This window comes from Bombyx mori, chromosome 17 (assembly GCF_030269925.1).
Source record: "Bombyx mori chromosome 17, ASM3026992v2".
Lineage (NCBI taxonomy): Eukaryota > Metazoa > Arthropoda > Insecta > Lepidoptera > Bombycidae > Bombyx > Bombyx mori.
In genome coordinates this window covers 7,809,312-7,826,042 of record NC_085123.1, presented here as the reverse complement: position 1 = coordinate 7,826,042, position 16,731 = coordinate 7,809,312, and the positions used below count along the sequence as shown (strand labels likewise).

At 34.8% G+C, this 16,731-nt stretch overlaps 1 protein-coding gene across 1 annotated transcript; it reads left to right on the top strand.

Annotated features, from left to right (window-relative positions):
- The first annotated feature begins 619 nt into the window (after positions 1 to 619).
- LOC101745335 (diacylglycerol kinase epsilon) lies at positions 620 to 15,550 on the top strand. The gene is made up of 12 exons (XM_004926977.5): positions 620 to 917; positions 1,562 to 1,724; positions 1,854 to 1,978; positions 3,150 to 3,273; positions 3,363 to 3,436; positions 5,369 to 5,503; positions 7,264 to 7,403; positions 8,037 to 8,208; positions 9,996 to 10,164; positions 10,676 to 10,731; positions 14,474 to 14,563; positions 14,941 to 15,550. Exons 1-12 carry the CDS (start codon positions 723 to 725, stop codon positions 15,070 to 15,072), a joined length of 1,575 nt encoding a protein of 524 aa, XP_004927034.1. The 5' UTR covers positions 620 to 722; the 3' UTR covers positions 15,073 to 15,550.
- Positions 15,551 to 16,731: the final 1,181 nt, after the last annotated feature.

Genomic DNA, 16,731 nt, shown 5'->3' with positions numbered 1-16,731 from the left:
TACGTCTAATAAACATATCTTTTATACTCTTTTGGGGGTACAACGTTTTATAGAAACTTATAATAATTACACTAGTTTATTTATACAGGTATTGGTCTTCTTTATTTAAAGTCTTCGTAAATATTTATAAAAAAATAACATAATCAATTAAAAGAAATATACACAAATTAAAATAATTCCTTAACCTGAACACAAATTCGAATAATAAATAAAACATTAATAACTATTTATTACGCTTGAAAGGCAAACGTGACTAAGCAACAATGCGTGAACTTTACAGTAGACTAATAATTTAAAGTTGAAATACCTGAAAAAAATTCTATTTTAACGAATCTAGCTGTAGGATTGAAATGATTTTAGTAAACCTAGAAATATATTTTTTTGCGGATAAATATGGTTATTTGCCTATCATTTATGTATAAAGCAGTTATTGTCGCTTTGTCACGTTTGCCTTTCAAGCGTCGATATATATATGATTACATTCAATCCAAATTAGACTATAAAACTCTGAAAATACGATTGCTACTTACTATATTCGACCTTATTTACTTAAATTTGAACGCTAGTGATATACGGATTATTACGGATCTAATCATTCTTCGCGTTGATATATATCTTTTGAGTTAGTCACTCCCGAGTTGCACACCACTGCTGTCAGTTAAATTGCAAAATTATTGATTGAATGTATACTTTTTCGTAAAAATACAATAATTTGAAGGAAAATGGAACACTTTATTAATTATGACAGCGTTACAGCTTATTACTTTGTTACGGGTGGTTTATTTTTGATGTATTTGGCTTTTCGTATACTTTATTCATTGATAGTACAAAATAATTTTATGCAAACCCAATACAGAGCTTATGGTCATACTTGGAGAAGTATTCAGTGTAATAAGTCAATCCCCTATAATATATACGTAAGTGAAAATTTGTAATTTAGAATTAAGTGGTTTTTCTCTACTATTAGAACCGAGGTATTGATATAGGTGTCCCGAATTTAGTCTCATATCTCACAAAAAAAAATCGTAACTTACGTAAAATATACACTTTGTTTTGGAATTAAAATATACGTTTATCGTTTACATACACTCTGTTATCTCAACGCTTAAGTTACTGTTTAGCACCAGATGGGTCGAGATCTTGCATAACCATGTAAGTTAAGTAGGTAGCTAAAAATCTAGAAAACTCCAAAACTCATTTTATATATTTAAAGGTCTAACATAACTGTTGTACTATCTAAAACTATTGTAATATCTTTCCCACCCATTTCCAGAATAGCACACATGTTAATGTTTTGACAGGTTTATAGAATACAAATATGCTTCTAACATTGCTTCCAGGTTGCTAATTATGTACACTCATGAAAGTATTAACATTGTGTATCACTGAGTAATACACATTATATGCTTAGCTCAATAGAATGATAGGCTAGAAAAACATAATTCCTAAAACTTCTAATATTTGCAAAATCACCAGTATACTATTTATACAACAACAGTTTAATTTTCAAAAAATATATATGATTAAATGTTTTTCATTAAATGTACTTAATTGATTTCAGTGTACAGTTTGTGAGAAACTTATGTTGGCTGTAGTTGGATTGTTTTGTGAGTGTTGTGCTGTTAGTGCATGCAAGAAATGCTACAAGACAGTGGATAAGAGATATAAATGTAAACAATTAACTTGGCCTTCTAATAAAATATTTCCTCATCAGTGGGTTGATGGTTGGTTTCATTTTATGTTTTAAAAGTTAAAAATAATTTTAAAAACATTTTTACAATGTGCATAATAATTTATTGTTTTTAGCTGATGTTTTATGATGGTTGTTTTCTTAATTAATAAAAACATTTCAGTTGGAATTTCAAGAACAGACATTGCTGAAAATAATGATCATAGTGATGATAGTACTAAGAAATATTTTTGTAGCTGGTGCCAAAGAATAAAGTTGTGTAATAATACTAGGGATTTGAAAACTGAGGTAAAGATACTATATAGCTACTCTTAAAAAGTCTTAAAATGCATGAACTAAAGAATACAGTGTAATAATTGACACCACACCAATGGAATTCATCATGTTGATTCTTGTTATTGTTTTATTTGTGTGTTTTGTCTATGCATATTGTAATCAGAACTGTTAGAAAGATTGTTACTCTAAGCAGAGAAACAATGCTTTAATGAAGCCAACTTAACAAAATAAATTGGCTAGAGAATAGGCTTGCATAGCTAGTTTCTAACACACCGCCTATTTCTGCTGCAAACCAGTCATATGCTCTAGTTGGAAGGTGGGGCAGCTGTTATACAATACTATTGAAAATTTGACTTCAAGTCTCACAGTGGGTGGGTGATATTTCCTTATTACCAGGATTGTGAAAAGATTGATCGTAGCTAAAAAAAAATTGAGCAATGAACGTAAATGGAAAAAGAGGGGCAGACAACCTAAATTGTAATGTCTGGTGTTTACTTAATTTCTTTAGATAGTTGGACTATGAGGTTGCAGATCCAGTCAGTCTTTTTACAGTTCTTGATTTTTTGGGAGGTTTAACGACAAAGGGAAGATCTTTCACTGAAAGGGTGAAATTATTCAGTAGATTGATGGTCCCAATGTTTTTGATCAGAACTTATATATATGCAAGCTTATCTTGAAAATGTCATAAGGGAGATTCAGGCATCTGTCAAATATCTTGTGTTGTATGGTAGTTGCCTCTACAATTTAAATGTAAATACTAGAAACAAACATTTGAAGACTTTATTTGATTGCAGTTTACAACACCAGACAAACAATTCTTTTAGAGGTCAAGATTTTGCTTTTAGTATTACTTAGGATCAGATGATAAATTTAGGAAAACTATTAATGAATATTTGTGAAGTGAAGTATGTGATAAAATTTATGATTACTGAATTGATAGCATATGATTGACTATGTGTCGTTCTAGCTCAATTCAATTTTTAATTAAAATCATTATTTCTTCCTTGCTTCTTTGTGACTAAAGAGTAATGCTTCTGGCCCATCTATTTGGAGTTAATGTCAAGTAAAACTTCTGATTATAAACTTTTCAAAGAGCATTTGAGGGACAAAATACATAGTATACAGTTAACAGATCATTACTTTTTGTTCATGCCAAAGTAATATTTTTGGATTTATTTTTCAGCAATGTGACTTCCATAAATATAGCAATATTATCATTCCACCCACATCAGTACAAATGGAGAAAGGCAATGTTATTAGTATTCAGCCGGTTAATAACAGCAATTGGGAACCTCTGATCATTATTGGTATTGCATGTTCCTCATAACAACTTCTTTTGAAATGTATGATTTTAGTAATGTGACCTGTTATCACATAAGTAATTATTTTATTTTAGCAAACAGGAAATCCGGCAGCAACAGGAGTGATGAGATACTTTCATTATTTAGAGGATTACTCAATCCAATTCAGGTATTTTTTTTCAAACTTCCATATTATTAGAACAGTTGAACGGATGTTACTGCTCATTGCATACTGTCATAAGGTTACCAAAATCTTTAGAAACATGAATGTGGCCTCAATATGAAAAGTCAATATCAAATGGGTGGGATGAATGAGCTCACTTGCTTTGAAATAGTTACTGGAGCTAATAGAAAGCACGAAATGATGGCTGCCGCCCACCATTAGACATAGGGCTGAAGTCTCAATTGTATTGTATAACGGCTGTTCCATGCTTCAAATCGAATTGTATAACATCTTCTATACATACCTGTGTATGCGATGGATCATAAAATAAGCCTGCTAAACAAAATACCTACTTCACTAATATCAAGCCGATGAAAAGTTAAAAAAATTGATAGTGACAGATTCGAAATTCAAACGTAATGTCAGTGTTTTATTGAATTTTAATCTTTATGGCCTGACTTATTATTTTCAAATGTATACTGTTACGCGCTAAGTTTCGGGATACGCGAAACACTTGCAGAACACTTTAAAATTCTCAAATCACTTCTTCCGCTTCGCCTTAGGTGATCCGTTCGCTGTTTCGCTTCGAGTAGTCCGATATAACTGACTCCGTGCCATCGTTACTCATACCGGCGTATAGTAATCGGCAAACTTCTTGAGCAATTGACCTTGACTGCGCAGAACCGAATTTTAGATCACTTTGGTGGTGAGGGTGAGGCGCGACGGCAGGGGAAATCGTATCGAGCGCTTTATTGGTAGATCAGTCGAACCTTGCGTCCCGCACCGCGCCCTCATTCCGCTTGCTCCCAAAAGTACGCTTGCGTACAGTGGAAAGTCTATCGTTATTAATCGTTAAGTTATTTGTTATAATTACTTGTGGACTTTGTTGCCATTGCTATTTGTTGAGTGTTTGTTGATTTTTTATAAAACATACACTATGCCGCGACAAACTGGTGTACTATTCAAAAGAAAGGGTAGAAAAATTGTGTACGACGTATATTGCTTCATTATAAAACAGGGGAATAATGATATGGAAAAATTAAAACTAGACTTCGGAAGTAACAAAACCATCAGTGAGTACTGTTAGGTGCATTCTTATTAAGGAAGCTAAAAGCTCTGGCTTGCTCGCCGTGTTTCGGACTCCGGGTAAGAAAAGATCGGGGAAGAAGAAAGTTACCGGAATGGATAGTTTCGTTCAATCTGTAATAAAAAGATGTAATCATAATAACTACATAACAAGCAGCGAAACTCCGTACCGTACGGAAAGGCTTCGAAAAATTTAAAGAAGATATAAATTTTAATGGCTCGGAATGAAGCTTACGACGAATTATGAAAGAGCTAGGCTTCAGATGGAAAAAAAGAACAGAAAATAATCGGAAGCTGGTAAATGAAAAAAGTAACATTCGATTACTACGAATCGAATATCTTCAAAAAATAATTAATTATAGACAAAAAAGAAGACCGTATCGACCGAGTTGTAAACTACGCCGATGAGCCCTATGTCGACTCATCACGATGATAGCGACTCGGGTGATGAAAACAGTGATGATGATGATGGTCAAGATTATGATAACGAAAAAAAAATTACAAATACCAGCTTCGCTTTAACTGAACCAAGACCTGGCAACAGCTCTAGTTTTGACTTAATAGAAGGAATATCTATTTTACCCCAAGATTAAATTATTACAATTATTAACCTATATGTTTTGTTGATGTTCTAATAAATATATAAATAAATACATATGTTGATTTTAATAATTTAATAGCATTATGACGCAGAGTAAGTAATGTTTTTGCACGTGAGTGTACCATGCGCAAACTTACCCCCACTACGTCAACAAATGCTCAAGAAGTTTGCCGGTTATTATAACAATACTATTTGATATGACTTATAACTGTAATGTAATGTAAATGCAGAATCGCTTTAATTTTAAACAGGTGATTGACGTAAGCGTGACCTCCCCTGAAAGTGTGGTGCGGTGGCTCCCTGAGAAATGTCGTGTGTTGGTCGCAGGTGGGGACGGCACCGTTGCTTGGGTACTTAATGCTTTATTCGCTGCGCCGCACATCAAGGTAGTTACCACTGTTTGTAGTTGTTTTGTTGTATTGATTAATTTAAGCAGTATCCAAGTATCGTAATCTCCGATTTAAGTCGAAGTGAAAGAACAATGGCAATTTTTTACCTGAATGTTTTAAAAGGCGTCTTAGATTAAGACATAAACGAAACTTCATCATTTTATTTGCTCGTTTTTTATACGATGTTAGATTTACGTGGCAAAGCCACGAAAAAATGTTAATTTAATAAACTTTTAATTCGATTTTTGTGTACTTCCGGTTTAATACATTTGTAAAGGATGGCATATAAACTATTGGCACAAATGCAATATTTTTTGATAATGAATACTATTCATAAAGTATTTAAAATGAAAATAATAATATTAATTATCCTTTGTTACAATTAGTACTTAATTAAATAACTAAATATGTAATAGACAGTAATGGCAGCACTGCCGATGACAATGTTTTTTTAACAGTATGACAACTGACATAATGCGCATGACTACGCCCGTCCATAAGGCTCGTGAGTGGAAGAGAGAGCGAAATACTCGCTTCACCGCTCCGATTTTTTATGACCCAAACTGCACGACTGCACGGACAAAATAATTCTACTATAGTAAATTAGCTTTGCAAGCCTTCGTTTGTCGCAAATATATGACTAATTCGTTCAAAATGTTAAAAGTACCTATCTCTGACACACATTTTTACACATTTACAAAGAAGAAAGAACAAACTATATAATATGTATATGTACCTAGGTAGCTCTGCAATTGCTAAGGGTACCTACTCGAGTACTATTAGAGGTGTATCCTTGGTTCATCTATGATAATGAAACTAAAAATGTTATTTAAACATATCGTTTACCTATTTTTTCAATTTGTTATAGTCCGTGCCTACAAAAATCAAAGACATCTTGTTATCGAGCAACACTTCCGGCCTCACATAATAAATTATTTACGAACTTAGGAAATATATAGAACTTATTATTCTTATAATATAATTAGTAATTTCATAATCAAGTAAATAGTTCATTAATATTTTCTTTATACTTATAATATTTTATTGGCGCCTTCCGCTTGACAGCTTCCGGCGCAATAAGCCTTAATGTTATTTGTTACATAATTCGATATTATTAAATAATAATCGTACGTAAATAATCAGCAGAATAATTAAGATGAACAATGTTTAATATTACTTACTCAGTTTGTATTAAAATAGGTCAAGATGATTGTATAAATACCGACGGTTAGCATATCTCTGTTGCATTCGTATTCTACCCACCATAACGTGTACTAAAGAGAATATATTATTTCGTGTGGATGTAAATTGTCTCAATTGTCGCCGCCACCCTGAGGATCCGTTTATACATCTATTTATTGATAGATAACCTCAAATTATAAAGTAAACACGTTGATATCTTTTTTTTGTGACTTTCTAATACCAAAAATATTTCTGATTAAGCTTAAGCTATGTTATTCCTATCGTTTTAGTATTTTTTTGTTTCAAGACGCCTCAAATAGATATCAGGTAAAATGTTGTATAGAAAGCTGCCATTGTTCTTTGGATAGGTCAAGGAGAGACAAACGGTACTAGCTACGCCCAAAATGATTCTCTTTTAAAAAAAAAACATGGTTAATAAATAGCATTCTTTTATGGACTAAATTGTCATATATTTTAATACTTAGCCTCAAACGTTTTAATTCAAAAAAGCCTTTTCTTGATTTTTAAAACGCATTTTTAATTATTTTTTTTAATTCTTATATTGTACTGACCAGGCGGCCGTGGCTATCTTCCCTATGGGGACCGGTAATGATCTGTCTCGTGTGCTCGGCTGGGGTCCGGGCTGTCCGTCATACATTGATGCACATTCAATCATTAGCAGCATAAAACAAGCAACAGTTGAACAATTGGACAGGTAAGACTTTAATCCTGATTGAGCTGAGACGGAAGATGACTCTTATGGTGCATTATTATCAGTTATTGCATAACGAAATTGATAACTCCACTGCACTGGAATCAGTGTCGCTATATGTGCCTGATGGCTAGAAAGTTGTTGTTAGAAATTACTTAAACTAATTATTAATACCTTACAAATATTTTGGTTTATGCTGTTAATTTGTAAGTAGACTAAATAAATAAATAAAGAGATCCTTACACTGCCGATTTCTCGAAGTAATAGGGGTGTTTTCAAAATTCTTTATATTAATTAATGGCACAATAATATGGCTCCTATGATATAACTGTATAAGTTCCTACTTCTTTTGTATTTTATCTTGTATATTTTTAGTATTTATTTGTATTTAATCGTATGTAAGTTTATCTTATATGGTATTTATTTTTCACATGTGTATATAAGTATATATTTTTATGTAAGATTATTAAGATATAGCACTGTCCAGTTCACTTATTCCTCTCCCTGCAAGGTTGCCTGGAAGAGATCGCTTTTAGCTATAAGGCCGCCAATTTATATCACCGACTTTTATTTGTTTTATTAGTTTACTCTGTACATAATATGGTGTTAAATAAAGAGTTATATTATTAATTTTAGATGGAAAATTATTATTAAACCAAAGCGTGGCCGTCTCGGTCGGCGGGCACCGGAGCGTATATTGCACGCTTACAACTATGCGAGTATTGGAGTAGACGCTCAGGTCGCGCTCGACTTCCATCGCGCCAGGACGCAGTTCTTATATCGATACGCAAGCAGGACCCTTAATTACGTAAGAAACTAGAGCAATATCACTAGTATAAGTGTTTATTATTAGTAATTTTTTTTAGTTTCGTGCCCTTGTAGGCAGACGAGAATACGGCCCACCTGATGGTGAGTGGTTACCGTCGCCCATGGACTTCAGCAATGCCGGGGGCAAAGCCAAGCCACTGTCTACTGCTTAATACACTCCACAAGCCTCGTTTGAAGAAGGACATGTCATAGCGCTCGGGAAACACCGTGGAAGTGAGCTCATTCCATAGCCGGATGGTATGTGGCAAAAAATACCTCTGGAAACGCACTGTGGATGACCGCAGTGGCTCCAGGTAGTATGGATGAACTCTACTCCGGCGGCGGGCGGTGCGATGATAAAAACGAGATGACGGTATCATTTCGAACAATTCCTCAGAGCACTCCCCATGAAACATACGGTACAAAATACAAAGGGAACCGAAGTCCCTCCGCAGACCCAGAGGTCCAAGCGATCCGTGATAATGGGATTTGATGATATTTAAATGTTATTACCGAAATTTCGAATAATTTACAAGTATCTTTAATTATAGACGCCCTAAAAACGTCATTACGGATCCTCCCGATCCATTAACGGTGCTTTTAGGTACCTCGCACCGGTCACCGCCCTCGTCGAACCCGTCGCTTACGTCGAAGGGCTCGACGAGTAAATTAACTCTCAGACACAGCCCACTGAGTTTCTCGCCGGATCTTCTCAGTGGGTCGCGTTTCCGATCCGGTGGTAGATTCTGCGAAGCACTGCTCTTGCTACGACCAGTGTTAGCAATACTCCCGGTTTGAGCCCTGTGAGCTCACCTACTAGCTCGGTGAATCTAGAATAAGCCCTCGAGGTTACTAGAATAGGTAGAAAAAAATATATAGACAGTCTTTTTAATTTTTTTTATTTGTTAGATGGTTGGACGAGCTCACAGCCTACCTGGTGTTAAGTGATTACTGGAGCCCATAGACATCTACAACGTAAATGCGCCACCCACCTTGAGATATAAGTGCTAAGTTCTCAGTATAGTTACAACGGCTACCCCGCCCTTCAAACCGAAACGCATTACTGCTTCACGGCAGAAACAGGCAGGGTGGTGGTACTTACCTGTGCGGACTCACAAGATGTCCTACCACCAGTAATTACGCAAATTATATTTTTGCGGGTTTCATTTTTATTACACGATTATTATTAATTTTATTATTACTTTTGCTAGAGATTGAAGTTTTTGTGTGAAACACCACGATTTAGCTGGTTTCCTCATCTCATCTATTTTTGTTGGAGGTGATTTTTCCTTTACTTTAAGAGAGTTTGGGTCAAGAGTATACTCATTGTTTTTATAACATCTTTCTATCTAGTTTCTATATGAGACATGCATTTGAATGAAGTTCGTACATATCGTCTTCTCGCATTAAAACTGTATAATCTCAAAACTTACAAATTTTACAGGAGAGTGTTTTAAAGGTTTAAAACATGTGATATTTTCAATATTAATCATCTTTGCAACATTTATTTGTTATTTTTTACCAGTTACATTATCTGTCTTTTAAAGTAAGATAAAATTATGTATTAATTTTGTTAATAGTAGTCAAAACATAGGAAAACTAAAAAAAATACTAAAACTAAACTACGCTCTTTTGACAGTATTTACCAAATGATTACGCATATTAATTTAATTTCGAATGTTTTTGGAAATTTTACACATTTAATGCGAAAAGACCGCTGAAGTAGCCTCTCAAGGCTATCAGATTAGGTAGGAAAAAAAAAAGCGAAAAGACGATATGTCGCCGCAGATAGCGTACGTGTTTCTGGGCGTGGGTCGTGCGCTGGACGACGGCGGGTGCGAGGGGCTGGAGCGGCGGGTGCGGTGCTGCGCGGATGGCGTGGCGTTGACCCTGCCGCCGCTGCAGGCTCTGCTCGCACTCAACATACCCTCCTGGGGCGCAGGCGTGCACCTCTGGAGTTAGTTGTCTCACACGCCACATCGAAGCCATTAAAACTTGCATACAAATTTGAGTTAACTTTTACGCTATCGAGAACGTAAAAAATCTCATACTAAGCACAACGGTCTTTAAACGGTTATCGGAGCCCATAGAAACCATAAGGTGAATGTGGTCACCGACCTCGAGACATGAGGTCGAAGCCTCAAACGTATTGCTATTCCGGTTTTTCAACTTAAAACGAACTTCTGCCACCGATAACTACGTGATGAAGTTTTCGGTTTTGATAGTTACCACAATGGTACTTAGTACTTATTGTGATAATTGTTAACGTACATGGGATATTCAACTTGTTAGATTTATTTACAAATTTTAAACATGTCAATAATTGGTGACCAGTGCATTTGAAATTATTACGTTTCAATTTAAATACAAAGAATAACAATTTTTTGCAGAAAAACTAAAAATTCTAAAATCGTGACATCAAAATGTTGTCTGTACAATTCGTATTGACACTTATCCTTTATATCTAGGTATGGGAAGTGAAGATGAAGTCGAAGAACAAAGCATGAGCGATGGAAAATTGGAGGTATAACTTATATTTTAATAATAATAATAATATATATTAATTTTATGAGAAAACAAACAAGCAGATCCACCGTCGGTACCGATAAATCGTGTAGTGTAAAAGGGTCATTACCAGAGAGCAATATGTTTGTATGAGCCTAAATGCCAAACGACTGCCTAGCGAGCTTTAATTCTGTATACAATTTGAATATCAAAGGGGAATACCCACTCTCCATAGTGTGCTAGGCCCAAGGTGGACATCAAATATTATTATAAAAATGGACTGATTCAAATTCTTAAATGTATTAGATATCTAAAAAATATATTGAAATTGACGCCACTATTATAAAAAATATAATAAAAATAAAAAACTCGTTTTGAGGTTAATTTTCTATATAAATACCTCAAGAACTTTTTTTTTTAATGTTAGGATGTTCCTAATGTATTTTTATCCAATTGTAGTTATAATAACCGGCAAACTTCTTGAGCATTTGTTGACGTAGTGGGGGTAAGTTTGCGCATGGTACACACACGTGCAAAAACATTACTTACTCTGCGTCATAATGCTATTAAATTATTAAAATCAACATATGTATTTATTTTTATATTTATTAGAACATCAACAAAACATATAGTTTAATAATTGTAATAATTTAATCTTGGGGTAAAATAGATATTCCTTCTATTAAGTCAAAACTAGAGCTGTTGCCAGGTCTTGGTTCAGTTGAAGCGAAGCTGGTATTTGTAATTTTTTTTTCGTTATCATAATCTTGACCATCATCATCATCACTGTTTTCATCACCAGAGTCGCTATCATCGTGATGAGTCGACATAGGGCTCATCGGCGTAGTTTACAACTCGGTCGATTCGGTCTTCTTTTTTGTCTATAATTAATTATTTTTTGAAGATATTCGATTCGTAGTAATCGAATGTTACTTTTTTCATTTACCAGCTTCCGATTATTTTCTGTTCTTTTTTTCCATCTGAAGCCTAGCTCTTTCATAATTCGTCCTAAGCTTCATTCCGAGCCATTAAAATTTATATCTTCTTTAAATTTTTCGAAGCCTACGGTACGGAGTTTCGCTGCTTGTTATGTAGTTATTATGATTACATCTTTTTATTACAGATTGAACGAAACTATCCATTCCGGTAACTTTCTTCTTCCCTGATCTTTTCTTACCCGGAGTCCGAAACACGGCGAGCAAGCCAGAGCCTTTAGCTTCGTTAATAATGCACCTAACAGTACTCACTGATGTTTTTGTTGCTTCCGAAGTCTGTTTTAATTTTTCCATATCATTCTTCCCCTGTTTTATAATGAAGCAATATACGTCGTACACAAATTTTCTACCCTTTCTTTTAAGTACTACACCAGTTTGTCACGGCATAGTGTATGTTTTATAAAAAATCAACAAACACTCAACAAATAGCAATGGCAACAAAGTCCACAAGCAATTATAACAAATAACTTAACGATTAATAACGATAGACTTTCCACTGTACGCAAGCGTACTTTTGGGAGCAAGCGGAATGTGGGCGCGCTGCGGGACGCAAGGTTCGACTGATCTACCAATAACGCGCTCGATACGATTTCCCCTGCCGTCGCGCCTCACCCTCACCACCAAAGTGATCTAAAATTCGGTTCTGCGCAGTCAAGGTCATTTGCTCAAGAAGTTTGCCGATTACTATATTAGGGTATAAAAAACACACATACTTCTTTAAATATCTATATTTTCTTCATCTTCATACACAATTAGTAAATCATCTAAAAATAGCACAGGAGAGCATATACACGGTTTTAAATCTCGGTCAGGTTAAAACCACAATTCACACAATGGTTTTCAGCCGTAGTATGAAACGTTATTGATAAAAGCAAAATAAATCGAAGAAAAATCAAAACACATCCATTTTGAACGCAAGCACAAGCAGCAAGCGAAGTGTCAGTCAGTCAGATTAAAATCAGTGTTGTCAGTATAAAGAAAAATAATTACCTGAAATTCATATATCGATCATTTTTTTAAATAACCGATATTGGATTTATTTCTTAATCTTTTTTTTACGAGTACACATTATATTTTATTTTTTATGTTTTTGTTTTAGTTGTACATATTTAAATAACAATACAAGTTAAGTTTTTTTTTATTGCTTAGATGGTGGACGATCTCACAGCCACCCTGGTGTTAACTGGTTCCTGGAGCCCACAAACATTGATGTTATTTTATGTGCTTAAAATCGATTAAAATCGATTGATTAATGATAATATTTAAAATGATTTATTTATATGTTTTTTTATATACTTAAAATGTTTACTTATTACGTAAAAGGTTTTGATATTGGCAATATTTTTCCCGCAAAAATAAAATTCTTGTTTTTTTCAATAGAGTTACTTTTTTTAAACTACTTATTGTAAGCTGTAGTGGCGCTTATTTGGAAGAAAGTAAATGCATATTTATTTATGACAAAATTAATGCACTAAGTATTTTTTCTCTAATCTATTGTCCGCTTTGGGCCTGAAATGGGCCGTCCCCTTTCCTCATTAAATTCTATTGTTCTTTATAAAAAATATTTTTCCATTGATTCTATTGGGGTGAAAACTGCTGAACGATATAGGCACTATTAATATTGTGAGAGGTTGATGCCCAAGCAGTCGGAGCTCGGATCCGTTTAATCTGATTTTACTGTGATTTTTACGCGATTAAATCCCATACTATATCAACGAGTGTATATATATATTTAGGATTCAGAAGAAAAAAACATTTTAAAAAAACAATTTAATCACTACAAAATTTGTGATTGTCAAACTCTAATTAATTGACTCTAATTCAAGAAAGACACTGAAATAAATCACCAACCAACCAAAATACAGAATAAACATTTTGGATTGGTTCTTGACTTTAAACACACATTTACATAGAGTTGAAAACAATGACTCACACAAATTATGTCCACGACTACCCTCACGAACGCTCATCTCACCCTTTTTTCCTACCTATTCTAGTAACTTCGAGGGGTTATTCTAAATTCGCCGAATTAGTAGGTAAACTCACGGGGCTCAAACCGTTGCCGATGACGTTGCTAACACGAACCCTAGCAGGAGCAGTGCTTCGCAGAATCTACCACCGGAACGGAAACGCGACCTACTAAGAAGATCCCGCGAGAAACTCATGTGCTGTGTGCATGGGCTGTGTCTATGGGTTAATTTGCTCGCTAAGGGCTATTCCTTTGTCACAAGCGATGGGTTCGACGAGAACGATGACCGGTGCTTGAGGTACCTAAAAGCATCGGTAGTGGATCGGGCGGATCCGAAATGACGTGTTTTGGGCGACGTCGACTGCTTAGCATTTGGTCCGCAGGATCGGGAATGTAGTTACCGGCGGCCACGATGAGAGGTTTCTCGTGTCGTGCCGCTTTGTCGAAATAGCGCATTGATGCCGACTGTAGATACTTACTGATGGACTCTAGGTCCAGGTCGTCGTGTAGGTCGATTTTCCTGACGAACCGCGGGGCTTCGACGGCTATCCTGCAAAAAACGAGACTGAATAGTTTGAAGAGGTTTCAAGTTAGTGCGGGCCTACACTTGCATAAGTCATGACGGGGCGTATGCAAGTTTTGTAGAGTGTCACCTTAATTCCAAGGGACAATTTACTTCGCTTGCAAATGATCGGATAAACGTTTCGTAGCAAAGGCGTTGCTACTTATAGGCACTGTACCCCTCTACATTGTTTTTACATTTTTGTTTCCTAAATATATATAATTATTAATTGTAGGTGGTCGGCATTTCGTCTTCATTTCACATTGCAAGACTTCAGTGCGGTCTGGCTGAACCTTATCGTTTCACACAAGCGTCCAATCTCAGAGTGAGTGAAACTTAATATAGATTTAATTTTCGTTATCTTTAGAATCATAATCTTATATACATCTCTATACATATATAAAAATGAATTGCTGTTCGTTAGTCTCGCTAAAACTCGAGAACGGCTGAACCGATTTGGCTAATTTTGGTCTTGAATTATTTGTGGAAGTCTAGAGAAGGTTTAAAAGGTAGATAAATATGAAAATGCTCCGAACTAAATAAAAATACAACTTTGTTTTTCCTTTGATGTGTTCCCCGTCGGACGGATTCCTTTTGTTTTAAGTTTATTTTATACAAAAGTTTAGGTCTTTTATTTATAGATTGAAGCACTACGAAGTTTGCCGGGTCAGCTAGTACCTACATAAATGTGTATCGTTACAGATTGATCTAGAAGGTTCGTGTGCGATGCAAGTGGACGGCGAGCCCTGGATGCAGGGTCCGGCCACTATTTTAGTGGAGCCGGCTGGACAAAGCACCATGCTGAGAGCGAACATAAAAAGATCTGAATGTTAAAAAAAAACAATTTGTCTCATATTTATTATAAAAATGTTGGTCTTGTGAAACGTGACTCGTTTTTTAATTATATTTTATTTAATACGATCATTTACCTTAAAAACAAATCAAAACTAGTAGGAAGGAATGAAAATTACAGAAACATTTGTTTAAGAATGCGGAAAATTAATTAGAATTGTCAATTGTTCATGGTCACATTAGAATTCTGACTTTAGCACATTGCGGAGATATGATCGTGTATTTGAAATATCAATTCATCATCGCTGTCAGTATCAAGTTGAATGTAATAATGATGTTAGAATAACATTAATTTTGCTATCGGATAACTTGTGATAACACGACTGCTTCACCTTGGCTTTCAAGAGAACAAAACATGCGTATCGGGCGTGACTGTAATTTAGATAGAAAAAGAATGTGATTACAAAAGTATGCATTGTAAATACATACATATGTAAGAATAAAATTGCAATTGTTCAAATTTGTTGGTCATTTATATAACGTAACAAAAGTCTAATGCGATACCGATCTTAAGAATGACATTCTCGAGATGTGCCTCATGTCGTCATTGGCACTCCCGGAAACTATGGGAATTTCGCCGGCTCATTCTGCGGGGACCGCGGCTTCTCAGTCATTCCACAAAAAAATCGCAGGATATAAGGTCCTTGGAGGCCAAGGGATATCATCCTTTAGGCTTAGGCCTATAGGCTTAGGCCTATAGGCTTATAGGTGATCTATACTAACATTACTTTTCAGTTTTCCCCCAACTCCGTATTTCATGTATGTAGTATGCGTCCAAATAGTTGTCGAAATTATGTTCTCGATACGAGCACACAACCGTCTTCATGTCTGCGCGATTAAATTCTGATGACTTCTTTTGAAAATTCATTTTTAATTAAACAATTTGGTTTGTTAATAATAAACATTTGGTATGTTTTTATAAATTAAGGAATAAAATAAAAACGTAAACGAATAATAATTCAAATAGTTTTTGTGTGTCTCAATATTTGTTACTGGAAAAGTCTCATTGTGTCTTTTGGTTTCAAAAAGATGAGACTTTTCAAAATATCTTCCCTCAAATGGTTATAAATTTTCGATTAGAGAGTTGTAAAACGAATCTCTGTACCAAAGATTTGACTTCTCTAAGTACGTATACAATATTCGTATATATAAAATTTTCAAGTCATGGTATTATCTAAGGATTTTCGCTAATTGAGTAATGCGATTTTAAAAATAGGAAATATAGGTATGTGAGAATATTCAAAATGTATATGTACATAGTTGATATGAGTTAAATTGATAAAAGTTAATAGGTAAACGATTTGCGTTTTGCCTTTAAAGTAATATAGCGTCGCGTTATTGCGTTACCCATTAAGACGCATCGTCAGGTCGAGATGGACGTGTTCGTGCCAAAGTTTGATAGCAAAAAAAATAATTTTCAACATCAGAGGCATATAATCAGATATTCAATTTTCAACATCTTGTTGCTGATCTATAGTGAATAAAATATAATGTTATGTAAATATGGGTATGGCCTTTCGATGTCGAGAATTAGAACTAAGCAGTTACGTAGACATCTTCTTAAGACAAATACAACTTTTTAGTATGATTGGATAGTGCTGTGATTGCACTGTTCTTGTACAATGACAATTTTTAATGTTT

Excerpts from the sequence above, each read along its gene's own strand:
- LOC101745335 (XM_004926977.5), top strand. The coding sequence starts at position 723 with ATGGAACACTTTATTAATTATGACAGCGTTACAGCTTATTACTTTGTT. Across the intron at positions 1,979-3,149 it reads CTAGGGATTTGAAAACTGAG|CAATGTGACTTCCATAAATA; the intron begins GTAAAGATACTA and ends TTTATTTTTCAG. Across the intron at positions 10,732-14,473 it reads TGAGCGATGGAAAATTGGAG|GTGGTCGGCATTTCGTCTTC; the intron begins GTATAACTTATA and ends TATTAATTGTAG.